This window comes from Strongylocentrotus purpuratus, unplaced genomic scaffold (assembly GCF_000002235.5).
Source record: "Strongylocentrotus purpuratus isolate Spur 01 unplaced genomic scaffold, Spur_5.0 spur5_scaffold_7, whole genome shotgun sequence".
NCBI classification, from domain to species: domain Eukaryota; kingdom Metazoa; phylum Echinodermata; class Echinoidea; order Camarodonta; family Strongylocentrotidae; genus Strongylocentrotus; species Strongylocentrotus purpuratus.
Genome location: NW_022145613.1, coordinates 35,692,105 through 35,720,095, shown reverse-complemented (window position 1 = coordinate 35,720,095; position 27,991 = coordinate 35,692,105). Strand labels below are relative to the sequence as shown.

At 36.3% G+C, this 27,991-nt stretch overlaps 1 protein-coding gene across 1 annotated transcript in view; it reads left to right on the top strand.

Moving 5' to 3' along the window:
* Nucleotides 1-27,991, top strand: part of LOC100893047 (kalirin) — a 54,378-nt gene that overhangs the window by 17,820 nt on the left and 8,567 nt on the right. Inside the window, exons 2-10 of the mRNA XM_030974266.1 lie at nt 7,323-7,400; nt 9,123-9,237; nt 17,546-17,636; nt 18,655-18,756; nt 20,692-20,805; nt 22,649-22,848; nt 24,129-24,366; nt 25,465-25,587; nt 26,884-27,075. Coding sequence (XP_030830126.1) covers nt 7,323-7,400; nt 9,123-9,237; nt 17,546-17,636; nt 18,655-18,756; nt 20,692-20,805; nt 22,649-22,848; nt 24,129-24,366; nt 25,465-25,587; nt 26,884-27,075 — 1,253 coding nt within the window. The remainder of the gene's footprint in view (nt 1-7,322; nt 7,401-9,122; nt 9,238-17,545; nt 17,637-18,654; nt 18,757-20,691; nt 20,806-22,648; nt 22,849-24,128; nt 24,367-25,464; nt 25,588-26,883; nt 27,076-27,991) is intronic.

Sequence of the window (27,991 nt, the reverse complement as noted above, 5' to 3'; positions counted from 1 at the left end):
TTTATTCGAAATCACAAAAAATGCTTCTTCTCCTTCATTTCTCGACCGATTTGGATTTGGTTTGCTTTATCTGGTAGAGCTAACTTTGGTACACTAAACTTCTACACCAAATTTTGAAATTGTTCTCCATTAATTAATAATGGTAATTTATGCAAATTTATTCTAAAAATAACAAAAATTGCTTATTCTCCCTCATTTGTTGACCGATTTTGATTTGGTTTGTCTTATCTGGTAGAGCTAAATTTGGAACACTACACTTCTACACAGAATTGTGAGATTTTGCTCCATTGATTATTTATGGTACTTTATGCAAATGAAATGAAATTATGTCCCTTCCAGGGCATCAAATTTTTATTTTTTGACCAGTTCAAAAGTGTACCGCATAAAATTTAGGATATTTGTTGTTGCGAGATGCGGATGAGCGCTACGTCATTGACGTTCTGGTTTATCATATTGAATTGCGTTATGCAGGCGAGACCGCCGAGAGCGTTTCCCTTGTTGTGTATTTATATGCCGTATTATCTATTGACAATAAAATTGTATATTTTCTGAAAGTCAAGATATGTATTCAGGGTACACAAATTTTGTTTTGATGTCTAAGAAATAAATGGAGTTTTAGATGAATTAAAAGAGAGATATATAAATATTTTCCCCTTTCCTTGCTTTGCTAAATGATACCCCAGATTGTCATGATCAAAACCATTTGAATGAGTAAATCATGGACACTGGATAGATTTTGCTCTGTGTCATTCCAATGTACAGCATGAAGTTAGTACATTATGCAGACAAGAACAAGTAAAATGCATTTTAATCAGTGAAAACTACTTTTAGGGCAAGATGAACCCTTCAGTGTTTTGTATATTATAGCTACATGTACATGTACATGTACATGTAGATACATGTTTAGTATGAGTGCGCTGCAAATTTAAAAATGCGTAGTTCAGTGTCACTGAACTTTTAGTGCATGTACTGTACCTACATGTACATACATGTAGTTGACACAGTTTCAAAAGATTCTGTTATCTCTGTTTGCTTTAGGCAAATATTTTGAGGAATTTGGGCTGAAAATGAAATTGTCAGAATATAAGCATTAGGAATCCATGCAAGATCTAATGGATAGGTTACTGTACATGTACATTGTAGGACTATAGAAAGACCTGTTGGGTAGGTCTACTATTTCTGTAGGAATTTTTGAGTGGATTACATGATTTTTATAGAAAAGAGAAATAGAGTAATTAATTTTGACAAACAGATAAAAAAGAAATCCGCTAAGCCTGACCTGTTTGCGTACAGCATGTCAATTGGCATGACATACTGTATGTAGGCTATGTCAGGTAGTACTAATGTCAGGCAGTGGCATTCAACGTCATGAGAGGCCAAATGCATACATACATATGCATTGTTTTATAATTTGCAAATTGATCTAGTTATTGATCATCAAGATACAATAACGAAATACAAAACACAGCAGTAGTAGCTGCAGTCAAAAGGAATGTGTGGGACAGCACAGACTTCCCTATCAACATTAAGTAATTGCAGCCTACAGATGTGATCATTTGGAACAGACAGGGATAGGATGGAAATCCTCCGCTGAGAGCCAGAAGGGCATTAACCCATTAACGCCCGTCTGACTCTAAACATACAAAATAGCAGAAGTTATGGAACCTTTGGAATCTTAGTTCCCTGTTATATAATGTAGTATTATATTGTACCAATCACCAAAATGTATTTTGTTCTGTATGTAATATTGGTTCCATTTCATGATAATGTATTCAAATATTAGTTCTCAAAAATAGATTTCGCCAGTTTAAATACAATCTCAACTAGAACGTAAAATCAACTTGTGAGTATCTCCGGTGCACCTGTATGCGCTCATCTAAATAGGGCACGGAACCTAAGTCTGCCTTGTGTTGCGTGTGCGTAGTTTTATGTTATTCTTTATTTTCTTCATAATTCTTTTCCGTTAACCCATAGAATGTCAGGTGAAGATTTTGAGGTAGGTTTTGTATCTGTGCACAAATTATCATGTTAGATGATTGGTACACTTTAAGTTCCTCCCTTCCCTATCTCATCAATACTGTACACCTGTACATGTATACAGTTTGCAAGGCGTATGTGTGCCCTCGATAGGAGAATACCATTGGGATGCGGACAAAGCAGTTGAAGCGCTCATCCTGCTGTTCTTGCATGGCATTGTAACCAGAAATGACTGAATCGAAAGCTTTCTGTCGGTTGACAGAAGAATGGTAAACATTACTAGCCTGCTGAAATCACTGTGAGATCATACTACGCATTCCTGTCAAATTGATGCTGAGTTGTGACCCTTCACCAGTCTTTGTATTAGGCATCTGTAGGGTGCCTGTGCTATGGTGGACGATTAAATGAATAGAGGGGGGTAGGAGCCCTTAATCACAAACCTGCGCATTGCATCGGGCAATTAATCTCCTAATCTAGCTAGACAGGTAAGGGAATTTTTAGTAGTAAAGGAGATGGAGATGAATTTAAAGTTCACCTAAAATGAAATTATAAAATACATGTAACAGACCGTGCTCATGGTTTTACTTTGTATTACATGGAGACCTAATCACAATCGTATAGGGCTGCATGTTGTGATGCTCATTGTGTGATTGGATTGTTGTTTAAAAAACAAAGAAAAACAATTCCTATGTTGATTTCATAAGGATTGGCAATAGTGCAGAACAAAGAAAATAGTTTACCTAGATTTGAAAGTAAATTTCTCTTTATCGAGACTATATCAATTAACAATACAAGAGTGATCAAGTATCAATAAATCTACTACTACTACCACTACCACTACCACTACCACTACCACTACCACTACCACTACCACTGCAGCTGCTACTGCTATTACTACTACAACTGCTATTACTCTACTACTACTACTGCTACTACTACTACTACTACTACTACTACTACTACTACTACTACTACCACTACCACTACCACTACCACTACCACTACCACTACCACTACCACTACCACTATCACTATCACTATCACTATCACTATCACTACCACTGCTGCTGCTACTGCTATTGCTACTACAACTGCTATTACTCTACTACTACTACTGCTACTACTACTACTACTACTACTACTACTACTACTGCTACTACTACTACTACTACTACTACCACTACCACTACCACTACTACTACTACTACTACCACTACTACCACTACTACTACTACTACCACTACTACTACTACTACCACTACCACTACTACTACTACATGTACTACCACTACCACTACTACTACTGCTACTTCTACTACTACTGCTACTTCTACTTCTACTACTACTACTACTACTACTACTACTACTACTACTACTACTACTACTACTACTACTACTACTACTATTACTACTACTACTTTTACTACTACTACTACTACAACTACTACTACTACTACTACTACTACTTCTACTACAACTACTACTACTACTACTACTTCTACTTCTGCTAAGTACTACTACTCTCTTTCCCCTCCTCCGCCTCCTCACTTCCACTACCAATACAACTACTACTACTACTACACCTCTTCTACTACACCTCTTCTACTACTATGATCTCATTAGCGGGCGTTGACATGATGCTAGTAGTTGTGATGATGTCAGTTAATTAATTAGCTGATTGGAGTATAGTATCCAGATGGGCTCCAATGAACTCTCCAACCCAATCACTTCCTAATGACCTCATCACCGAATATCAAGGTCCAAAATTTGTCATTAAGGGCTAAACCACCGGAACTGATTATTCAAGGGAATTGTGTCTAGCTTCTCTGTTTCCGTATATTGTTGAATGACAGGCAAAGATGGGCACTCAGACAGTTCCATTTCATTAGCTGTAATTAGCCTGGACAGTCTGTGCATATTTATGTACATCTTTCGTTTTATGAAACTCAGTTGTATGTTAGATGAAATCGTGAGAACAGAATTATGATATCTACTTGTAGAGAAATATCGTTTTACACACATGTATGTACAATTTCCACTTGATTCTATGTGAAGAAAAGCTTTAAGAAATATTTTAATTAACTACACCGAAGGTTACATGTACAATTTTTGTAAGTACAATAAATTGTTCCCTGAAGCTAATGAAGACAACAGACAAAGGATAGTGTTTGCTTTAATATTTACATGAATTTTCATGTAATCATTTTTTAGTCCAGATTATGCAGGTTCCATTGTGTAAAGAAAGACGAAGAGTCCTGATTTCTGATAAATGCTTTTGCATAATTTAAATAATATGCAGACTCTCACCTACATTGTGCATATAAGAACTGCAATTTTAAATTTTTTAAGGATTGTGTAATCAACAATAACTGATTGCCAAATATAGTTATAGTTCTTACACTTTCTCAGAAGAAATCATTTTTTAAAGTTAAGTAAATAAGGATATGTTTCATGCAACAAGTACTAGCATCTTCAGTAAAACGATGAAATGACTGAACTACTCAAAATTGGAGTTCTATCTTTCTACGACCCCTGCTCATGTGTCACCACCCAGCATCAACATTTTGAAGTAGTTTAGGGGTGTATTAACCTTCCAAACCTCAGAGGCAGAAGAAACCAAACTCTTGTTATCACAGAGAAGATACCTCCGGCTCTGTCTGGTTAATGCACTTCTACCTACTATGTGAAGCTGTCACTCATCCATTTTGAATATCTCTCGAAAATGGACTTCGACATCTGTTCAAATTGTTCAGTTGATATGTATATTTCACATATATTTCACAGGATTTAACATGTTACCACAGATACATTTCTAGTCTACCATCCATATGCATGTGCCCGCCACTTTTAGTAAAAGTATGTCATTAGTTTTTTTATGCTGTATACTTATCCACGGTATTTCAATGTTTCTGCACAATCACTCGCGTTTACCTTTAATATTTAATCTGTGATTATCTGTCTGTATTTTGAGTAATTCCCTGTAGATTTATGATGCCATGTAGAGGGCAAAATCCCCACTGATTGCCTCCAGGAAATCATACCTAGGGAAAAAGCTAAATTCTGCATTTATGGCTATTTATATACAGGTATATATATTTTAAAAGGGTATATTGTATGCTAAATATAAGACTCGATACCCAAACAGCCTAAATCAAAATCTGTGGACGTCTGATCCAGTTTATTAGCCTGGCTCCTAAATCCTCCCACCCTCACATATGACATGCTAGCTATCAGAGGTTGTCAAGGATACACTTGTTCCAATCTGTAGCAGATTTGACAGTTGGAGGGTGATGGTACCAGTATTTGCATGCAGGGAAGTATTGATGTCACATGTATACCAAAAAAACAAAAAAACAAAACAACAATACTAGATGTTGGAAGAACACAATTCTAGATAAGAAAAAAATAGAGTTTTGGTCTCCATGATGTGACAAGAGAAAAGATTCCTGACTGACCTCAAGGTTTATAATTGAGCATGAGCTAAATCTAGGATTTTGTTTCAGAATCTGAGGCAATGTTACTGAGTCACTTTAAGGCGGTGTGGCTCCAGTTTACGGGAACAAAATGTGACTTCAACGAAAGAAAGGAAAAGCTTGAGTTTGATGACTGGAGTCATCATAATTGATATTCAATACACAACACACTATTTAGCTAATACGATAACAAACCGATACAACTTTGGAAAACCGAGTACAGGGTTTAGAAAAATGTAAAGATTGGATTACTTTTTCAGATATATGTCAATATTTGGTTGGCTAATGTAGGAAGCATTATGAAATGGAAGTTGTAAATGCTTAAGATATTGGAATGAACAATGAATATACTGCAGGATTACCGTTTTTTATGGATATGATATCATCTGCTGTCATTTTGCGCTCTCATCACATCTGCACTGGAGGAGAGCCAATTAAACTTTACGATGGTCATAAATTTTGACAATGAACAAGAGAGAGAGAGAGAGAAAAAGAGAGAATTGTCATTCCCTGGTGAAGTATACACCCTTTTTGTTGGCCTGCTATGGAGTGTTTATGATCTTATCTTGACATATTATGGAAAATAAAAACTGGTTTTGTAGATCCAGGAGTCTCTGGATAATTTTAGGGCTATAGATGGTGTCATTGGGGAGTGATAAGATGCAGTCTTGCTTCATTGAAATCATTCTAAAAAAGGGCTAACTTCTCGTTACAAGAACTAGTTGAAAAAGAGAGTGGAAGATGGAATGCCTAACTAAATATTTGCTAGAAAGTGGTAAGGTGGCGTGAGGAAAACTCTCTTGTCAAACTGATGTGTGTAGAGTTCTGTGTTTTACAGCACATTCTTGATTTTGATGGCTCTTTAAGGTTTCGGGGCAAATCGACATCAGCCCACATATGTATTTTGTTCTGGTTATAAAGTTAACCATGAAGTCTTGAAGGATAAAACAACAAAGTTGATGCTATTCTTCCAAGTTTTGTAGCTCTTAATTGAGACAATTAATGTTCTTCAATTCATTATTCCTTTAGAGATGATTACAAGTTAAACAATCATGCAGAAAAGAGCTTCTGCAAACTCGTAATAAGTTTGCTACTGATATACCCATAGGGATGAAAGGCTGTTTAGCAATCGACTTTGCTACATAATTCCAACAACTAAAACAGCATTTTCTGGAACACTCCTGTAAAAGCTAAAGTAGTTTCCCTGCAGCTATTAACTGCTGATTTTTATCTTAATGTACTTCTGAGTCTTATTATTAACTAAGTATATTTTTAATGTTCAGTGTCAGAAGGGTGTTAGCTCCATATTAAAGTAGTAATGTAATGTCCTTCTTACTCCAGGTGAAAGGTAATTTTATATTGCTTCTGCTTCATATTAAAACAATTAACAGGAAAAGAACCGGAGGGTCTTTTCGTTGTAATTTCTTTTTTAAAATGTAGGGCTCCATATTCAATTTAGATGTTTTTTCTTTGTTGTTTTTGTTAAGGGCTAGTCAAGGAATAATACATCTAGGAGAAGAACAGTTACCTGTATATTGCGATTGTGCAATTTAACTTTAGGTCTAAGGTATTGCACATCCACAGTCCACACCAATAAATTTAACAAATAAACACCAACAACAACAGCAACACAAAACATTACACCTTGATATATCTCATATTTGGTTTGAAAAGTAAATATCTTTGATATATTTCACTAATTTCATCTTGAATAGGAGATGATTATTCCACTTTTCCAAGTAGCGATCATTCTATAATTATCTGTATATAATTAGAATCAGTAGAAACATGAATATTAATATGTATATTCCTTTTATGTGTTAACATTTGGATGAAGTATAAGATTGTTTGTATTTTATTTCTTTTATGTAGGAGGTGCCTTCCACTGTGATGCGCTGAAAGCTGCAGACATTCTTCCTCTCCTTCGAGACAAGTTAGCTTTCCTCTCGGGTAAGATGATGATGATGATGATGATAATCATTTTGGTTCTGTAGCTATGCTTACTATGAGAACTTTTCTAGGAAACAAATTTATTGGTGATGGTAATGATTGCAGTGTTTCCATGATGGTAGTGGTGGTGGTGGTGATGGTGGTGGTGATGATGATGATGATGATGATGATGATGATGATGATGATGATGATGATGATGATGATGATAGTTGTGGTAGTGGTGATGATGTAATAGCGATGATGATGATGATGATGATAGTTGTGGTAGTGGTGATGATGTAATAGCGATGATGATGATGATGATGATAGTTGTGGTAGTGGTGATGATGTGATAGCATGATGATGATGATGATGATAGTTGTGGTAGTGGTGATGATGTAATAGCGATGATGATGATGATGATGATAGTTGTGGTAGTGGTGATGATGTGATAGCATGATGATGATGATGATGATAGTTGTGGTAGTGGTGATGATGTGATAGCATGATGATGATGATGATGATAGTTGTGGTAGTGGTGATGATGTGATAGCATGATGATGATGATGTTGATGATAGTAGAAATGATAATGTTGGTAATGATGATAATGGTGATAATGATGACTATGGTTATTATGATTATGATGATAGAAAATTTATCACATTAAATAACATTAAAAATTTTCAATTAATATCAGCATCTTTAATTACGCAGCCCAAGCCCATTAAGAAAATGCAAGGCATAAAATGACAATCTATGCTCCTATGTTTTAACACACTACAGTAGATACAGTTCTGCTACGACACATTATAATCTGGAACAGTCAATAGGGGCAGTCAATAGACACTGTGACTGCAATATATACTTAATGCATCTGTGAATCTGGCCTCTTTTTAGGCTAATGAGTTTTTACTTTTTTCATTATTATCAAGCATGTACTCTATGGGGAAATTAAGGAGAGCACGATTATATAATATTTGTTCAAGATAAACATTATGATTAAAAAATCAAGCAGAATGCAATATTGACGGATTCAGGATCCTGCGAACATGCTTGTGATGAGATTCTTGTGATGCAAAAAACAGCGGACAAACATTGTGATGTAGACTATTTATAAAGGCTTGATGTACAAATGCGAATGCCTGCACAGACTGAGCTGCTAATAGCCCCTCATTATGCTTGCTGATCAATAATAGCCTTAATGATTATGGCTTTCTACTTTCAACATCAACTTTCTGTATCTGATTCTGAATCTCTATATTTCCATATACATTTCTGATATTTAAATTCCATCTACATGTAAACCCCTCTCCTTCTCTTTCTTTTCTTATGATGTATTTTCTATATCCTCTCTTAATCTAATACTTGATACAGTCAAACCTGTCTATAGCGACCGCCCAAGGGAAACACAAAAAGTGGCCTTTGTAGACAGGTGGTCTATGTAGACAGGTTCCTTAAGTACATGATTCAATGAGAAACCATTTTCAAGGGAAACAAAAATGTGGTCCTTGTAGACAGGTGGTCTTTGTAGACAGGTGGTCACTAAAGCAGGTTTGACTGTATTAAAAATCTTTAGGGTATATTTGTATAGTACCTGCGCTGCATGTAAATAAGCAGATGCCAAATATGGTATTATTATTCATATTATTTACTTTCTTTATTTTATCTCCTCTGTATGTGTTGTGTCGCAATCATCTGATATCTGTTGTTTGCTGCCTTTTATGTCTCTCATATATATGTAGGTGGTCGAGACAAGAGAGGGGGCCCTATTCTTGCCTTCCCATCAGGCTCTGCCCTGGACAAAGTCAGTCCGATTGACCTCCGAAAGCTCGTCTTCTACCTGAGTGGAATACCAAGGTAAGGGATTTTTTATCCTTCATTTTGATAATAATTCTCGATCATTCCAACATTCACTCCACTTTACATTCATCCTTTCATTTCATTATTTTGTCATGAATTCTATCATACATTTAATTATCATTCCATAATTTCATTCTGTTTACATTTAGTTATCCTCATTTTTGTCATTTTGCCTTACCTTCCATTGTATATTTATTCATCATTTCGTCATGGATTCTTTAGTAAATTACAGTCAGTCATTTCACCATTTTACCATGAATTATTTTTACATTTAGTCATTCTCTTCATCTTTCCATCATTCCATTGTTCATTTATTCACTCATGTTATCGTTCCATCATTCACTCTATTGTACATTCAATAATTTATTCCTTCACTCACCAGATAAATTTCATTCATCTATTCTACCAACCATTCCTTTGCAGTGAAGAAGAAAAACAAAATCATGTTTTTGGAGAGCGATTTAGCTTTGGAAAATTTAAAAGAACACTTGTAATCTGAAGAGCTTTAGTATGAACACTCGTTAAACAGTAAACAAAAAACAAAACAAAAACACAAACAAAAAGGAAGGAAACTAAAAGATTCTGAAAATTGCTGTTTGTGGTCAAAAGATTAATTTTTAGTCGGTTTGATGTGGATTCATTTATTTTATATTTCTTTCCTGCATTCTCTCCTTTCTTTCCATTAAGAATTATGATTTATATCTGAAATATTTCAAACATTGTGGTGATTGGATTGTAATAATCTTTTGAACACTGGTTCAATTGCAAGGTCATAAACATGCATTAAAGATAAACTTGAGTACTGGTAATGCGATTGCATTATGAAAGAAAAGGTGTGGAATGGATCAGAAAAGTTGATCATATAGCATGTAAGTAATGGTGTGTAATGCAAGGTTCTAGAGTCATCAAAATCATCATAAATTTGGCAGAGTCTTGGTAAAGTAACAATCACTTACACAGATAGATGTATATGGGACAACACACATGGTGTCGGGGCTAGTACTACCCTGATTTCCTTATGTTTCTATGCTCATTACTCAGCCAGTATACATTTTCTTCCAAAATTGTTTGGCACATGACATTTATTTGTAATCTTGAACATTCAGTGTAAGTTTCGTTAGATTCTGTGAGAATTCATTTTATTTTTTTACCAGAACTCAAGTTTATCTTTAACTTACTAGAGAGTGCAAATAGTATTATTTCTCATTACAAACTCCATGCTGTCTTGTAGTTAATAGGCCCTGGGTCCATGTAATCCCAGCTTTCTGTTTATTGATATAAACACCTATCAATCAAGGCATATATCTATCTCACTGTCTCTGTCTCTGTCTCTCTTTCTCTGTCTCTCTCACACTCCCTCCGATTCTTTTTCTCTCTCTCTTTCTTTTTTTCTCTCTCTCTTTTTTTCTCTCTCTCTCTCTCTTTCTCTCTCTCTCTCTCTCTCTGTTAAATCTATTTGTGTTTTTATTTATTGTGATACTGACCTACATACAGAGACATGATCTGCCATATGATGATCAGACACTAACAGTTAAATAGATACTGTTCTTAACTAATATTGTGCAAATAAACTAATACGTAGGAAACAAAATATATATTTTATAGGTTAAAAAAGGACAGAATACCAGACCCTCATTCATTTCATACTCTGTAATCTGCATGGATTTAATATCTTGTTACCATATTGTTGATTGAAATACAGGTTTGTTAGGAAAGGAACTTAGAATTGAAAAAAATATATACTTGTTTTAAAGGCGGCTAAAGTTATCCTCATATGAGTCGTCATCAGTTCATATTCACTAGAGTAGAGGCAGTTAACCTGTTGGATACAATATTGCTTTAATATAGGAGGTATTTCTATGTTTCTATCGTGGGACATGTACATTATCCACTATCCAATGGGTTACGGATACCTTCAGTCAAACTACCATATGTACATTCTGCAAATGTGTTCTGTAGTAGCCATTTCCATTTGGTGTCTTGAACTTTTATCTCAAAATTTGGTCTACTTTTATGTTGGGCTTTTCATTTCTGGTGAAATCATGTAGCAATCATCATTCCAACATATGGACGATGCCAACAGAAGGCCGAGCTTGAAAGCCTCCCTCTCTCTCCTTTACTAGCCTAACAATATGAAGCTCGATCATAAATTCATACAAAAAACTGCCATGACTAACCATTTTTGTCATGAATTTTGATATTGCCTGCCCGAATACAATGTGCAGTGCCATCGGGAAAAAGCTTCAGTAGCGCTAGAGCAAGCTTTGTGGCAGCTAGAAATAATGGAGAAACTCATTAAGGAGGGAATGTGACGGTTTACATTTCCCTGGCTATGACTAAGATGAAATCTAATGTGTTTCCTGGAGGTGACTCATGTTGAATGTATACAAACTTTGGGGATACCCGTTAAGATCATGATGTTTTAAGTTGTTATGCAAGGCTGCCACTAGGAACACAATTTAGACAGTCGTGAAGCGATTTATGATTTAAAAGCTCACTAATGTGTAGAGGGGGTGATGAGAGACAACGGCAGAAAATGGATGAAAGGGAGAGAGAGAGAGAGAGAGAGAGAGAGAGAAAGGATGAGGTGAAGAATTACATGTATTATTGTATTTAGAGAGACTGACAAAAATACTTCTAGTTTAGAAATCTCTTGGGTGAAACCTAAAGAAGTAAGATTAAATATAGCACTACCTAACAGACTGAATGAATAGTTCAAAGATTAAGAAGTGATATCCAAAAATGTTAAATGAAAGGGGAAAAGATGCTTTTTGTTAGATAAAAGATAATAGTATCACAGTTTAAAGATATAGTTGAGTTCTGGTCATGTGATTGCATTGTGAAAGAAACAGCGTGGAATCGATCAGGAAAGGTTGATCATCTAGCATATATTAGTATTGGTGTGTACTGCAAGGTTCTGGAATCATCAAAAATGATAAGAAATTTGGCCCAGTCTTGGTAAAGTTACAAGCACTGTACAAAGAAATATGTACATGGGACGACACAAACATGTGGCATAAACATCCATCCCAATTTTTATGCTGTTACATGTCATATTTAGAATATGAAGGCATTTGAAGAGCCATGTTTTTCAGGGAACATATATTATCTGATGTTCTTCCACACTTGCATAATAACAATGATAACGCTCACAAATATCTTTCACCTCTTCCCAGAACTCAACCTTCTCTTTAAGTTGAACTTGGATGAACAGAAATATGAAGATGCCAATAGGGCCATAGGCTCTATCAATTTTGGTCGTGACTGCTTCCGTTAGGCCTAGTTTATACATCCACTTGTCAATTTCCATGTTTCAATAGAATCAAAAGAATGCCAAATGAAATCGGGCATTACAACAAATGAAAGATGGATTATGGTTTCCAATTCAAACTGATTTCTACAATAGAGACAAGGTAAACAAAAAAATGGATCAAAGAGGATGAAAATTCTCATTTGTTATTGTCTAACGTGGGAGAAGAGGGGCAGTGTTCTCAATCCAGCCCCTTTTCACCGTATCAACAAAAGGCTGAATCTGTGATGCATCACCTATCCAAATTTTAAATCAGACTTGTGATAGAAAGCCTTGGAAGCCTTGGAAGCTGAGCTTTCCGTTGCTGCTGAATTGCGGTTGATGTTTTTATGAACGCTTTTGAGAGGGACCTTTTTCTAAGGATGGTAAATATGCTGTTGATTTGCCATGAAAGAGATGTGCTTTATGGAGAGAATGAGTTACAATAGGGTATTATGGGGGTTTGGATGAAGAATCACCGACCACTTTGTTAAGGCTTTCCGATCCATTCACTGATAGGGAATAATACATCTGCTGAGAGCCAGAAGGGTGTTAACCTATATCATTAACACGGAATTATGTCTTTCTTGCTGTCTGTGGTAATGGATATCCTATGCTTGGCAGGTTAGATTGATAAAAACCCATCATTTACATCTAAACCACAGGTTCATTTTGATTCCCCTCTTGAAGAAATGTGCGATTAAGCCCTGCTGTTGTACTATGCATTAAAACAGGATTCCATACTCCATACTGTCTCTCACAGGGAGTCTGGATTGCAATGTTGAGGTCTGTCTGCATGGGCCCCCTTTTAATTTTAGGCATTCCCCAGTTGTTTACATTTAACTTGGAGCATTCTACATGTAGCCATTCTACATAGGCAACACATGCTAATCCAATTCTAAACTGCATTGATGTGCTGCATACTAGTACCCATTTCTTAACCTGGGTAGAGAGAAGCAATTTAAAAGAAATGCTGTACATGTCATGCCATGCAACTCATAATTTGTTTGTAGGTTTAAATCATTGTGATTTGATATAAGAAGCTAATAAACAAATCTGCCTTTTCTTTCGCAGATAGAAATTAGTATTCATATGATGTTTGGTTCTTGATTTTGTTTGTCATACATGACCTGTACTGCATACAAACTGCTTTGTGGTAATATTGACGGTCTGTCATTATCAAAAGCATCACGTTTCTCCTACCTATTAATTTGAGGTACTACCATACCATTCTTTGTGAATACATTATTTATGCTTTGTACATTGCATGAAAAAGGATAAAAATTGACTGACTCGTAAGTCTTGGCCTCTTCTCAATGATTGGTTTGTTTTCCTATTTCTCCCGCTCCCCCCTCCCTTTTTATTTACCAGATGCATTCTTCTGTATTTTACATGCTTATTATAAAAATGTGTTTTGGACTAATACTGTTTTCACACTGGCAATATTTTGCTTAACCCTGTACTATAGGTGGGGTTAAGGGGGGGGGGGGTGGTCTTAGCCCCACCTATAGTACGGGGTTAAGCCTATTCCACTTTCTGTTCAGACTGGCGTTTACCAAAGTGGGCTAAAGTTGGCTAACCCCACCTATAGTACGGGGTTAACTAACCCTGCAAAATAGCAGGGCAAACTCCGCAATTGTGGTGCTAACTCCTGCTAACCCCGCAATTGCGGTGCCAAGCAAATGAGTGAGAACAGAAACGAAAAATAGTACGGTACTACACAATGGAGCGTATCGCAGCTGGCCAGATGCGAAGTATGTCTAATCATAACATTCATGGTATCCGGGGTTAATGAATTGCAGTGAGAACAGCGTGAATTTTCTTATTCCGGAATAGAAGCTAGTACGGGACTAAAAATAGCGTGTGTGAAAAGCCAAAAAAAAACAGTACGGGGCTAAGCAAAGTACGGGGTTGAGCAAAACCAGTGTGAAAAGAGTATAAGAGAGTTATAAACAAGTCTCTGAATTATGAATGCCATTAAACAGATAACCCTCCATACAATAATGGTTGATGATATATGGCACCCACTCCCCCATTATAGGAGTCCATCTAGACAAGAAACAAGTAATGATTTGATGTGGCCTAATCATAACGACCAACGTTATTGGTTTTGTGGGACGTGCAGAGAATAATTCGCCAATTTCTGAAGGCATAGTGACTCCATGTTGCATCTTGCATACTTCTCAATCTACATGTATACATTATTTTAATCAGGAGTATTGTTGGACAATTGTCAATGGGATGGATACAAAAATCAGAGATAATTATATGAAATAACATTCACCAACAAGCAAAAAAATTGAAAAGAAAAAAGAAAGGGACGATTTAAAATAACTATCAATTTTGTGTGTTTTGGTGACAAAGCTGTTAAATTTGCAAATTTTCCCCACAAACTTGTCACACCAAACACCCGCACCATGCAATTTCAGTCATCTATTGTGTATAGATGAGCGCTAAAGAAAATCTGTGTGAGGTAATACTTGAAGATGGAAATGATATCTGGGTCTCTCGTAATAATGAGATGTTTATATTATATGAGGAAATTGATTATTAAGATGAGGAAATTAGTTTTGATTAAGAAAAGGATGTTTTCATTAACATATTTTATAAGGAACTTTAAATAATGAAATAATGTTACAGTTTTGTGGTTTCCAAGTTTCCTATATTGTTTTCGTTTTTCCTCCTATTAATTTTTGTATTATGCATTAATGATATTAATGATATGTTTCATTCATCCATTCATTCCCTTTTTCAACTAAATCAGGGATTTCTTTTTAGAATAAGAGAAGAGAGTGATTTTTCAGATTCTTAAGAATCTACTTTTCGGGTGGAATAAAATGTGATATTTTACTAGAAGCTTGGCTGCTTTCATGTCAGTTATCAATTGAACATGAGTCAAGGAAAGTGAGGAGCATGAAATAAAGTTCTATAAATGATGAATATTATTGCTTGAATTGATGAATAGTACAAATTTAGGCCTATGTTAAAGTTTAGGCCAACTACATTTGGTCCTACACTTTGGGCAAACTACATGTACAGAGCAGTTATTAGTTGGTAGAATGACTTTGACATGAAACAACACACGCTTCGTCCTGAAGCACTCTATGAAATCTGAAACGTCTTCGTCTCAGCGAAGATCTCAGAGTTATGAATGAAATTGGCTCTTGTTCACACCCATCTTACATTCACACAATAAATCTCTGACAAGAATGAGAGAGATGTGCATGTGCTGATGATGAAGAAGATTGTGATTCTCATACCCATTGAAAGATGGTATGTGGGAACGCAGTATTTGACAGGGTGCATCTGTTTTGTTAGAGAGATATGATTTCATACTGTTCTCTCTATCATAGATGGCATGTCGTGCTGGCTTGCTTGCTCGGCTTGCTAGGGTACATAGATCCTGTTACAGGTACTCGTGCTGAGATACAGAGATGGGTAGAGGGAGAGAGTGGGAGAGAGTGGAAGAATGGAAGAGAGAGAGAGAGAGAGAGAGAGAGAGAAAGAGAGAGAGAGACGGAGTAGAGAGTGGGGGGGGGGGGTGGAAGAGAGATGGAGATAGAGAGAGAGAGAGGGGGGAGGGGCATGGAGATACCTGTCAAGGGGCAGGGGGAGGGTGCTTTGGAGTTAAGTAAGAACATTTAAAAGTTGATGAAATTACAGTTTACATTAAGGTCTAAATAGAGGATATAGAATACGACAACAGATAGGAAGATTGAGAAATATACTGGTATGCAGTGAAAGAAGTATGTCTAAGTATATTTTTTAAAAAGATAATTGAAGATTTATTTTAAACAGTATAGAATTTATAACAAAGAGAATGAAGAGGTTGAACATTGAATAATGATTTATATTTCGGTGCAGATTTTTTGCACGTACACCACCCTATGAAACCCTGTCACTCTGCTGAATATTGCCGTCTTTTGGCCAACATTTCATGTTGTTCCATCAATCTTCCATGCTTATGTATAAAGTCATAACATGATGATATACACATCACTTTGCATGGTATCGCCAGTGCAGGAAAATAAATCAAATTTGATTTGTACCTGCAGAGTACCAGCAAGCCTGAATATTTCTAAATTGACAACCATAATACCCCCAATGAAAAGGGTACCTGGTAGGACATGAGTCCTACATGCTCAAGCCATCGGCTTTATGCACACGTGAATATGATGGGCGATTGTATTGTATTACGCACATAAATGTATGTATAGAAATCATGGTTCTATTTTTTGTATACTACATGATATTACCCATTTTGATATGCCAATCAATATATTGATATCTTTAGTCTGAGCTGATGCAAAAATGATAATCTTCCTAGAGCATTGTTGACAACTTTAAAGGGGAAATTCACCCTAATATTAAGTTTGTTTCATTAGAAGTAAAAAAAAAAATGAGAGGAACAGGTCAGTGAAAGTTTGAGCAAAATCTGATTAAAATAAAGAAGTTATGTATATTGAGAATTGCGATATTTCAGACAAATATTGGCAACTCTGTGATGTACCTTGCAAGGTTCCCTCCCGTTAGTTCTTTACAAACAAAATTAGAAATGTCTATTTTCCCTAAAGAAATTTACAATCATAGATGCACCCTAAGTATTTCACAAACCTTTTCCTCTAACTTTTCTACTTCGATTAAAACCAACCTAATGCCAGAGTGCACTTCCCCCTTGAAATCTAAATTCATTCTCTTGTTTTCCTTTTTTGAAATGAATGTGTACAATCCTAATCATATACCCACAAAGCAGAGTTATTACAGATATCAAAGTATCTATAATTTTCACACACAGTTTTATTACTGTACTGTCATATCATTTCTAGTAGAATTTATAAGTGTATGTTCCTTTTTTTCTCAAGAAATCCACTGATTTATGTATGTCTGTTTGACTATTTCCAGGTAATTTCATGATAACATGAAAATAAACATGATAATAACTACGTAGACTTCCATGACTATGATTTATGGAAATTCATTTCTAAAATGTCTGCTTTCTTTGTTTTTTGTTGTTAGTGATGAGGCTCGAGATCTTGGATTCACTGTGATCATTGACATGAGAGGCTCAACATGGACGAACATCAAACCTGTACTCAAAGCGTTACAGGTGAGATAAACAACAACGAATATGGAGAAAGAGATAATACAGATGGAGAACAAATAAACAGACATATTTCTCTGATTTGAATGACATTTATGTTCAAAATATATTTCAAGAGTTTGTTTTTAGAATTGATTGGATTTATGAAGACTTTAAAGGCTGTCTGTAATAGTTTGGCCAGAAGGGATTAGACCAACCAGCAAGGTCACTGACCGGTGGTTATCTCACCAACTCAGCTCACAATTAACATGAGAAAAAGAGGATCATGGGGGACCAACAGGCACCGATTGGGGAAATTTCTATAAAGAGGGAGCAAGTAGCTACAAGTAGTACAGTGGGGCTTTAATAAGTGTTTTCAAAATGGTGAATCTAAAGATTTTTTTCTTACTCCACAGTATTATAAAACAAATAAAAACTGCATTTTATCAGTTGAGATCTGGAAGGGCATTAATTCTTTGCTTATATTGATAGGAATTAACATAGGCCTGCCTCTGGTCCTCAGAAAGACGATGCGATAGGTACCTGTTCAGTTGATGCGTTAGTCAATGGAAGAATTCACTTTGGATGCCTTTCCAATCATCTAAACACTAATTTTCTTTTCAATCAAGAGCTTCCTCACTTGACACTTGAAAGGCAATCACACTTTAATCAGTATTCTGTGATTTAATGTTTTCTCGAACAAATAGAATGATATGAAATCAAAAGAAGGGCATGGAGTGAAAAAGATAATTGAAAAAAGAAATGACAGAATATCAGGAACTTGTAGAGGATTTTGAGAAAACTAGATAAGGTGAAGGAAAGCTACTTGACAAAAAGAAATTCAGAAAAAGTAACAATCAGTGGCTTTGTTGTCGCCATGTAATATTTGGTGGTGTGGATTTGTCCTAAGAAAAAATGTTCTGTATATAGTTAGTTAGAAAGTGCAATCAAATATGTATTACACACAGAGTCCTCTAGATGGCAGTGAATGATGCATCGTAGAGATATTTGCTGTTTTAACATTTTATTATTCTTTTTTTATCAGGAATGTGTACCAGACAACATTCACATGGTATACATCATCAAACCAGAGAAGTTCTGGCAGAAGCAACGCACCAGCATGGGCAGCTCCAAGCTCAAGTTTGAGGTACAGTTCATGACCCTGTGGTCAAACACCACTGAAGAGTGGATAAAACAGCCCTGGTTCAAATCCCCCCCCCCCCCCCAAAAGGGATTTATATCATTGCAAATCATTTTAAAAAGATAATAGTGTGGTCGTGATAACATTTATAATAGTCTTGTATAGTGCTCATGTCTGGCACATTGCCACTCCTGGCGCTCCATTGTCATTACCCTGGCTTTAACACAACTGTCATTACAGCACTCAAGCATTCTAAGAAACTAATTCCCACCAAGTACCCATTTTTTTCACCTGGATGGAGTGCGGCAAATGTAGATTATTGGCTTGCCAAAGGACAATTGGTGCTGTGACAGGGATTTGAACCCCCTACCTTGTGGGTCACAGTCAGAAGACTTATCGACTAGACCACAACATCCCTTACATCTATGTATATGCAACAGCCTCATCAGTAGTAATACTGTTCTACCTTAAAGAATTGCAATTATTAATATCCTAGCATCGCCAGGTATCCATTTGATAAAATTGGTTTAAGAAAACAACAAAAAGGGAAAACCCCTTGTTTAAGGATGTGAGCTCTGAGCCAGGATCATTAAAACCCAGGCCCTCTCGTATGAGAGTCAGAAGCCTTCACAAACGTTCCACATGAATATGCAAACCTATTTACTATGGCAGTAGGAATATCCTACAATTAGATTTGAAAAGGAGGAGATTGCTTTTTGACAAAACTAAAATTAAAGATGAATCGCAAGAAGCACATGGGTCCATTTACCCTGGCTTGTTTCACTTTTTTATGAGGTAATGCAGAATTCTCTAGACTTGATGAAGTGATATGATTTGTGGGTCGCGCCCACTCATTCTCATTATTACACCATTGCATATAGTCATGACAATATAAAACAAACATTGCAGGGGTCTATAATTGGGTGGCCTTGTTGTTTTGGTGTGGAATTGTACTTGGGTTATTTATTTTATTATCATGAGTGTGCAAATAATCCATTCTTGTTAATGTTGATTCTAACTGATGTTTGCTCATAAATGAACGGCATCAATGAAACATGGAATGTGTAGGCAACTAAAGAGCGATGCATTTCTACTGTAAACAGAATTGTGCTACGTTTAGATGCTTTGTATACTCACGAACTGCCATCCAAGTGAACCACAGACATAAAGGCTGTTAGATACTTATATTTTTCTTTAAGTATATCGGTGGAAAAATACAAGATCATGATTTTCCCTCCTCATATCAGTTTCTACTAGATTGACAAAATGATAGATTTTCTGTAAACAAGTAGAAACAACCACAGAGCTTTATGTAAATAACAAAATTCAAAACTAATCTTAAATGCATAGAAACCATAAGCCTTGGTATTAATACAAAATCTCTCAATCTAAGCTACATTCATTTTCTTGTCCCTCGAAATAATGACTTACCTCAATTATTTTAGATGTTTGTTGTTGTTGTGCAAATTACATTAGATCCTGCAAAACATTTAGACAACACAAAAGCTGTATTTATATCCTTTAAAGATTTATTTTGAAATTAAAGAAAGAAGTCATAATCACTATATATAGAGGGTTAACAAATGTTGCTATATTGAAATACAGTTGAATATTTCTTCATGCTGGATTCTATTCATTTTCATCATGTTTTAATTCAATTTTTTCAGACAATGATGATAAAGTCATAATCGCTATATATAGAGCATTAACAATTTTTGATATAGTGTAATACAGTTGAATATTTCTTCATGCTTGAACACACAGGATTCTATTCATTTTCATCTTGTTATAATTCAACATTTTCAGACAACGATGATATAGTCATAATCGCTATAAGAGCATTAACAAATTTTGATATAGTGTATTACAGTAGCATATTTCTTCATGCTTAAACACGCTGGATTCTATTTATTTTCATCATGTTTTAATTCAATTTTTCAGACGGCGATGATATCGTCGGAGAATCTAGTGAAGATGGTTGACCCAGCACAGCTGACCGTTGATATGGAAGGTACTATGCACTATGATCATGAAGAATGGCTTCAACTTAGACTGGTAAATATCAATCTTCAAAGTCTGTCTGCATTTCGGTGATTCCAGGCAGTTTCTTCTGTTCAACAAAGTCTTTTATCCATCCTGGGGGGAGGGTAGTCTGCAAGCACAGACCCTAATTTGACACTTTATCAAAAAATCATAGTGCCTTGAGAGAAGCCTAGCCCAGCTACCTACTGGTTGTGTCAGGAGCAGCTACAGTACATGGCCTATGGTAGTCTAATAGTGCAGACTCACTTTTATGACTGACCAGGGTTTGTGCTTGCAGACTAGGGGGAAGGGGGGGGGGGGTGTTTCACAAAGATCCTAAGTTGGACTTAAAAGTTATGGAGAACCATTTGTAGCCTTTAATTAAATATATTCAAAAGCAAAAAAAAATCAATTACCGTAATTAACAATGTATTAACTGCACTTTTTTGCCGCCGAAAAAAATTCAAAGTAGGGGGTGCGTCTTATACATGGTACACACACAAAAAAATATTTTAAAAAATGTAAGTTTCGATTTATGCACCTCCACCTGGCGCTATGCCTGGCAATGTCTCCCAGCTCAGTAATCGGTGTGTTGACTCACCACTCGGAAACTAGAACAACACTCAAGTTTTTTTGTCATCTTGGTTTGAAAGTAATCTTTCTGATAGATCTCAATATGTAGTTTATAATAATAATTCCTCCAATTTTTCTTCTATTACACGACGTACCACAAGGTTCTATCCTACATGTAGGTCCTCTACTGTTTTTTAATTAACATTAATGATCTTACACATTCAGCTGCACCTCGCACTTAAATGAAAGGCCTTCCCGCGTGGGTTGTTTAACATGGACCAGGGGGATGTTTCACAAAGCTGTTCGTAAAGTTACGCATGAATTTAGAAACCTTCAAACCTTCCATCATTATAAACAAATTTTCTATAGGATGCTTTGTACCTTTTACTAAACTTGTTTCTCATCAGAATCTATGTTCAATCTTCTCCCTCCCCCTCTCTCTCTTTCTTTTTTCTATCTTTCTCTCCAACTCTCTCTTTACCATCTTTCTTTACTCTCCCTCAATGTATCCCCACTCAACATCCTCCTATTTATCACCTCATTTTCCATTCAACGGCAGTAATCAGTACTTGGACAATTTGATAATTTATCAATTGGATGTTTTAATCGCACCATATGTTTATAATTAGTTATACTTTGCAATATTGTATTCATAATATCTCTTCTTATCTTTGTTTTCACAACCTTTGTTTCTTATGTTATTTATGTGTTCAATTTGTAGTTATTAAGTACGTAAATATTTCATATATACATTGTTTTTATTGTGCAGGGCCCTCAGGGATAGCAGTTTATTAAAAGAGGCAACCCCTGCTTCACACCAGTCCTCAAATCACTCCATTGGTTGCCCATAGAAGAACGTGTTGTTTTCAAGATTATTTTGCTATTATTTCACTGTATACATGGCTCTGCTCCACAGTACAACATCGGCTTGATTAAGCATTACTTTCCCTCTAGACAGCTACGTTCTCAAAACTCTGGCTTACTTGTTACTCCTAGAGTTAAAACAAAGTGGGGGAGCGAACCTTCGCTCATGCTGGGCCTTCATTATGGAATACTCTCCCTCAATATATTAAGAATAGCAGTTCTGCTGAAGAAATATCTGTTTAATTTAGCTTATAATTGATTACCATTACCTTTCATGTCTGTACCTTCCCTATTGCACTTTGTATATTTGTATCCTGTATTTCATCTTTTGCACAAGCTGCGCCTTGAGCATTTGAGTGGATTTGGCGCTCTATAAATCTTATGTATTATTATTATTAAATAAAACTGTAAATAATAAATAAATCTCTATTCTCTACAGGCTCTGGAGGATTTCATTTGTAAAGCCGTAGACATGATGCAGCATCAAGAGCAGATCACACAGGAACTCAACTGCATGAACTACGCCATGGACATAGAGGGCGCTCAATCATGTCTGCAGGATCATGAGATGTTAAGACGCAGCATACAGCAGATGCCTGTGGAGGCTGTCAACCAAGAAGGACAGAAAGTACTCAGAAGGTAGGTTCAGGGACCCATTTCACAAGCCTTCTTTCAATGACAAATGACAAAAATCAGTGACAAATCTGCTGATAACCAATCAAGAGCAAGGATTCCAGTAGCTTATAACAAAAACTGTCATTTGTCACTGATGACAAGTTTTGTGAAACGCCCCCCATGTGCAGATGTGCAGGACACTTCACGGAATTGACAATCTGCATATAAGAGGTCGACAGCTGAGCTTCTTGGGTCATGTTATTTAAAAGAATGGTTTGGAAAATCTTGCACTGACTGGAAGAATCGAGAGGTAGAAGAGTAGGGGTAGAAGGAGGATTCTGTGGATGAGTAGCTTAAGGAGTGGGATTGCTGACAGTGGAATTGATCTTGGGGAGAATGAATTACTTCATAGAATATGGGACAGAGAGTTGTGGCATTCCATGGTCGCCAACGTCTCAGGACATGGCACGTAAAGAAGAAGAAGAAGAATACTCAATTCAACTACATGGACTTTCATTCCCTAAGTGCCTAGTTATGAACCTTTACATGTAGCTGTTAAGGATTTTTTGTATTTCCATCGTTAGAATTCACATTATATGCTTAAAGCCTTTTTCTGTGAACAACAGTAAACCAATAAAGGTTAATTTTTGCCAACAAATTTGAACACATTTTTGACTCCCAACACTTGGAGGGGCTTTAAGTTGTTACTTTGATAAACCATTTAGTAGGTTTCTTAAAGCTTGACATCCCGGTAGACCAAACCTTCCACCAGACCAACAGTGTTGAACCATTAGGAAAAGTTCATGAGACCTACATATGGTCTTGTGGGCTGTCAATCTCATGGGCCCTATGTCTTTTGGTTCTTCTTACAACTGTCTTTAACCTATCTGCAAGTGATGATTGCATTCTCAGAAAGGCCACATTACAGGTAGTGCCATGACCAAAATCAGACGTACAGAAGTTTTAAGTGTTCATAAAGGTTCGTTGCAACTATTCCTTTACAGATCACACAACCAGTCTTGCGATAGGCTGAAAAGAAACATACAATCCATGACCAGCCATGGCTGGCCCGAGTTGCATGACAGAACATTTTTTTCTTTAATGAGAAAACAAGAAACACAGTAAATTAGTTTCATGATACCATCCAGATTCAGGAGCCATTATTCAATTTCAAGAGAATTTTTTTTCCTTTTATCCAAACATGTATGATTCTATATTATAATCTGGGTAAAGTAAAGTGACTAGTTTAAAATATTGTTAGAATATTCCTGTATTCATTCTCTACATTCACCTATCTTATATAGGATATGTGGTGTGTTTGGAGGCGACTCTGTCACCGTGGATAGTGGGTATGGAGGTAGCTTCACCAGCTCCTCTACGGTCTCCCTAAACGCAGACTTCCAAGCGGTGGCGCCCCGCATCCTTCAACTCCTCGATAACGTCGCCAACACCAGGCAACACCTCTACCAGCTGTGGACAGCCAAACAAGCCAAACTAGAACAGTGCCTACAACTCAAATTATTTGAACAAGATGCCAAAAAGGTAGGTGTACTCAGCTTATGTTTAGTACTGGTAATCGTAATCATTTTCCATTGCAAGAGGAACTAGTGCGAGTTTGTTCTGAATTTGTTTTTCATTCGGTGTTGCCAGAAATCACATTTAATACATGCAAAAGACACATTGTGTGCATAGGTCAGAACTGATGGCTCACTTTTATTATGCTCATTACTCGGCTGTTCCATAATTTTCTTCCAAAACCATATGACAGGTATATTTTGGGGTTTGTTTTGAATGTTTGTTGTATGCTTTGTTAGACTCTGTGAAAAAATCATTACCCTGGGAAATGTGTCAGTTGAAGCCGTATCTGATTATTTACTTTACAGACTGACCAGTGATGTAACAATTCAAAAGACAAACATTCACATCTTATACCCTTTTCTAACTGCACCGATTTTCATCGGATGCATCCGGACGCATCCGATGAAAGTGCCAGTTAGAAAGCAACAGAGGAGAAATAGGCGATTAAATTCTCCTGCTCAAGAGCAGGAGAAATTCTCATTCCATCGGTGTGACACCGATGAAACGTGCAGTTAGAAAACGTTCGGGAGAAAAGGGCGATTAAAACAGCGATTAAAATGGTCAAAGGTCGCAGTATACGCGCGCTTTACCGTAACCAGCTGTGTTTGTTGACTTAAGGTTGAACAAGCTGCATGTTAGCTAGATGGAGCGCGGGCTTAATAATTACGTAATAATTTTTCACTTTCGGCGAGGGCTCGCCACAGCGAGTGAATTTCACCGGCAGTTAGAAACCGACAGGGGGAATACTGCGGTTTCACCTTTGTTTACATAAGGAAAATTCAATCGGTATTTTCATCGGTGTGACTCCGATAGAGTGCAGTTAGAAAAGGGTATTATTCACCCCCTTCACGGTTTAAAGGAACACAAGAGAAATGACCACTTGACCGATTGACATCCCCTAATAATTCAGAGTTTCTTTAAGTTAGTCATAAATGAGTATTTAAAAATCATGTTGCAATGGTATTGATATGCAAGTCATTGGTAAACTTGGGGATCTGCTTCATTCATATCTCTTTATCTCTGTTTCACTTTATTTCTGTTTCACTTTATATTTTCTAACAGCTATTTGATTGGTTAGAACACCACAGAGATTTATTCCTAATCAATCACACCGACCTGGGTCATTCAGTAGACATGGCAGCTGAGCTTTCAGATGAACACAACCACTTCGCTTCACAGTCTATGGTAAGGACACATCTAGGCTCACTTTCATAAAACATAACATCAATACTAAATGACAGAAACTAATAACAGGTGCCAAAATAATCAGATTTTTTCGGATGTGAAGAGATTTGTCACTGAATTCTGGTTTTTGTTATTGATATTACAAGTTCTCTGAAACAGGGCTGTGGAATGATTCATTCCCTGGACCACCATTTCCTTAGCCTCAAACCCTATGGCTCGAATTCACAAAGGAGGTTTAAACTTAACCCATGGTTTAAATCTTCATTTACATAACCCATAGTCTAAAATTAGCACAAAATAAGCGTGACATTGTAAGTCAGAGGTCCAATATTAGACGCGCGTAGGGCAAGGTGAGCTTATTTTGTGCTAATTTTAAACCATGGGTTATGTAAATGAGGGTTTAAACCATGGGTTAAATCTAAACCTCCTTTGTGAATTCGGGCGCATGAGATGCACATGTATTCAACCAGAAACTGTATGAAAATACTTCTTCCCGGTAACAGACAATAAATTCTCAGTAGTAACTCGGTAGTAACTGAGCCCTGTTCTATAAACAATAAAAATTGATTCAAATTGATCACAAGTCCTCAATCAACCGAAAAATACAATCGCTCAACTTTTCTGTCTTCAGGTGCGATTAATGTCAAATTCAAGTGTAGTTGCAATCAATTCAGATCAGTCACAGTGGCTGCAGCGAGGTTGATAATAAATAAACAAGTCTGAACAAAGGCTTCTACAGGAATTTGTAGCTTTTATTGGAGTAACCACTTCATTCCATTCCAATTCATTCCGTTTCATTCCATGAAAACTCTTTGCCTTGACTTAATGACAATAATAAGACTGAAATCTCCTTGATGCCCTGGCAAAAAGGGGATCCATGTTCATGTAGACTTCTGAGTGTTTAATATCAAGTGAATATCAATAGATGGCGCTATACTAGGCACCTTGCCTGAGGAAGTGATATTACAAATATGTATTCATGTCATGCATCGATAGTACAAGAAACAAATGACTTGGGTGATAAAGTATTTACAAGTGCACTGTCACAACACACAGTATTTCATTAACAGGCCTGGTCCTTTAATTTAGCTATAAATATTGGACATGTACCTAGACAGATGCTTTTTTTTAAAATGAGACCATGACACCTCTACGTTTGATTTTAGGGGATACATTATAGTGGGTGAAATGGTGGTTCGCTAAAAGACATTTGTCCATGTTAAAATTTCACCCTCTGTAAATATGTTATGCAAGACAATTTTGAATATTACTGTAATTGTTTTTTTTTCGATACAGGGCATGTATGTCCACATCAATAGAGTACTTTCTGCGGCATCGCAGCTGATTGATAATAATCATTATGCATCGGAGGTCATAAGGTCACACATGCTTCGAATCGACCGCGAGTGGAGGGCGTTTGCTGTGGCCTTGGATGAACGAAGCCAGCTTCTTGCCATGTCAGTTACGTTTCATAAGAAAGTTTATGAGGTTAGTATTCAGCAACGATGGTGCATAAAGTAAGGATGAGTAAAGGTGAAAATCATTCATGAGTTGTCTTATTTTCTAAGTGTTAGTTTAAAAAGAATGGCTCTTCAAATACCCTTATTTCAAATTATGATGAGAAATGGCTGAAAAGTTTGGGCCACACTTTCATCCCACATGTGTGTGTAATCCATATACACATTCTGTATGCAGTGAAAATGACTTTAAGCAAGATAAGCCAACTTTGTCTCATTTTGATTATTCCGAACCCTCACAATATACATAATTCTTATGTAATACATATTCAACCTTACCTATTAGATTCCAGATGGTTCTTTCATAATTTGATCACTTGACTAGAACTAAATCTTTTCTTTAAATGTTGTCACTTTTTTATCTTGATTTGTAGGCTGCATGTTTACCGAATTCTACATTAGGAAAGGATTGTGTGTGTTGATTTTAAGAAGAAATGACATTAAAAATAATAAAATTAAACATTAAACTATTGACTGCACCAAATGCTATTATCACTGTATACATCCATTCAAGTCTAGCTGAGAGCATTGTATTGAGATGTCTTTGTAATTACATGTATCCGATACACTTATCAGCATGCTGGGACAACACTAAGAAGAAGTCTGGTTGATTAGGAAGAGCGCCATCTTGTGGCTCATCTTTCCCAATCTTCCCTTCATATAATACCCTGAAACTCTGCTTTCAATAATGAATGCATCTTCCCCGTAAACACAACAATGAAGTGCATTTCAATGTTTGATGATAGATGTCTTATCTGTTATTTCGGAGAGTAATATGAAAATAGGTTGTTGAGCAAACAGAGTCTGTCACTTGTAACCAGGAAGTAACATCCTGCAATTAGACCAGTTTAGTAGTCCAGAAAGAGGGATAGCTCTATGTCCATGTA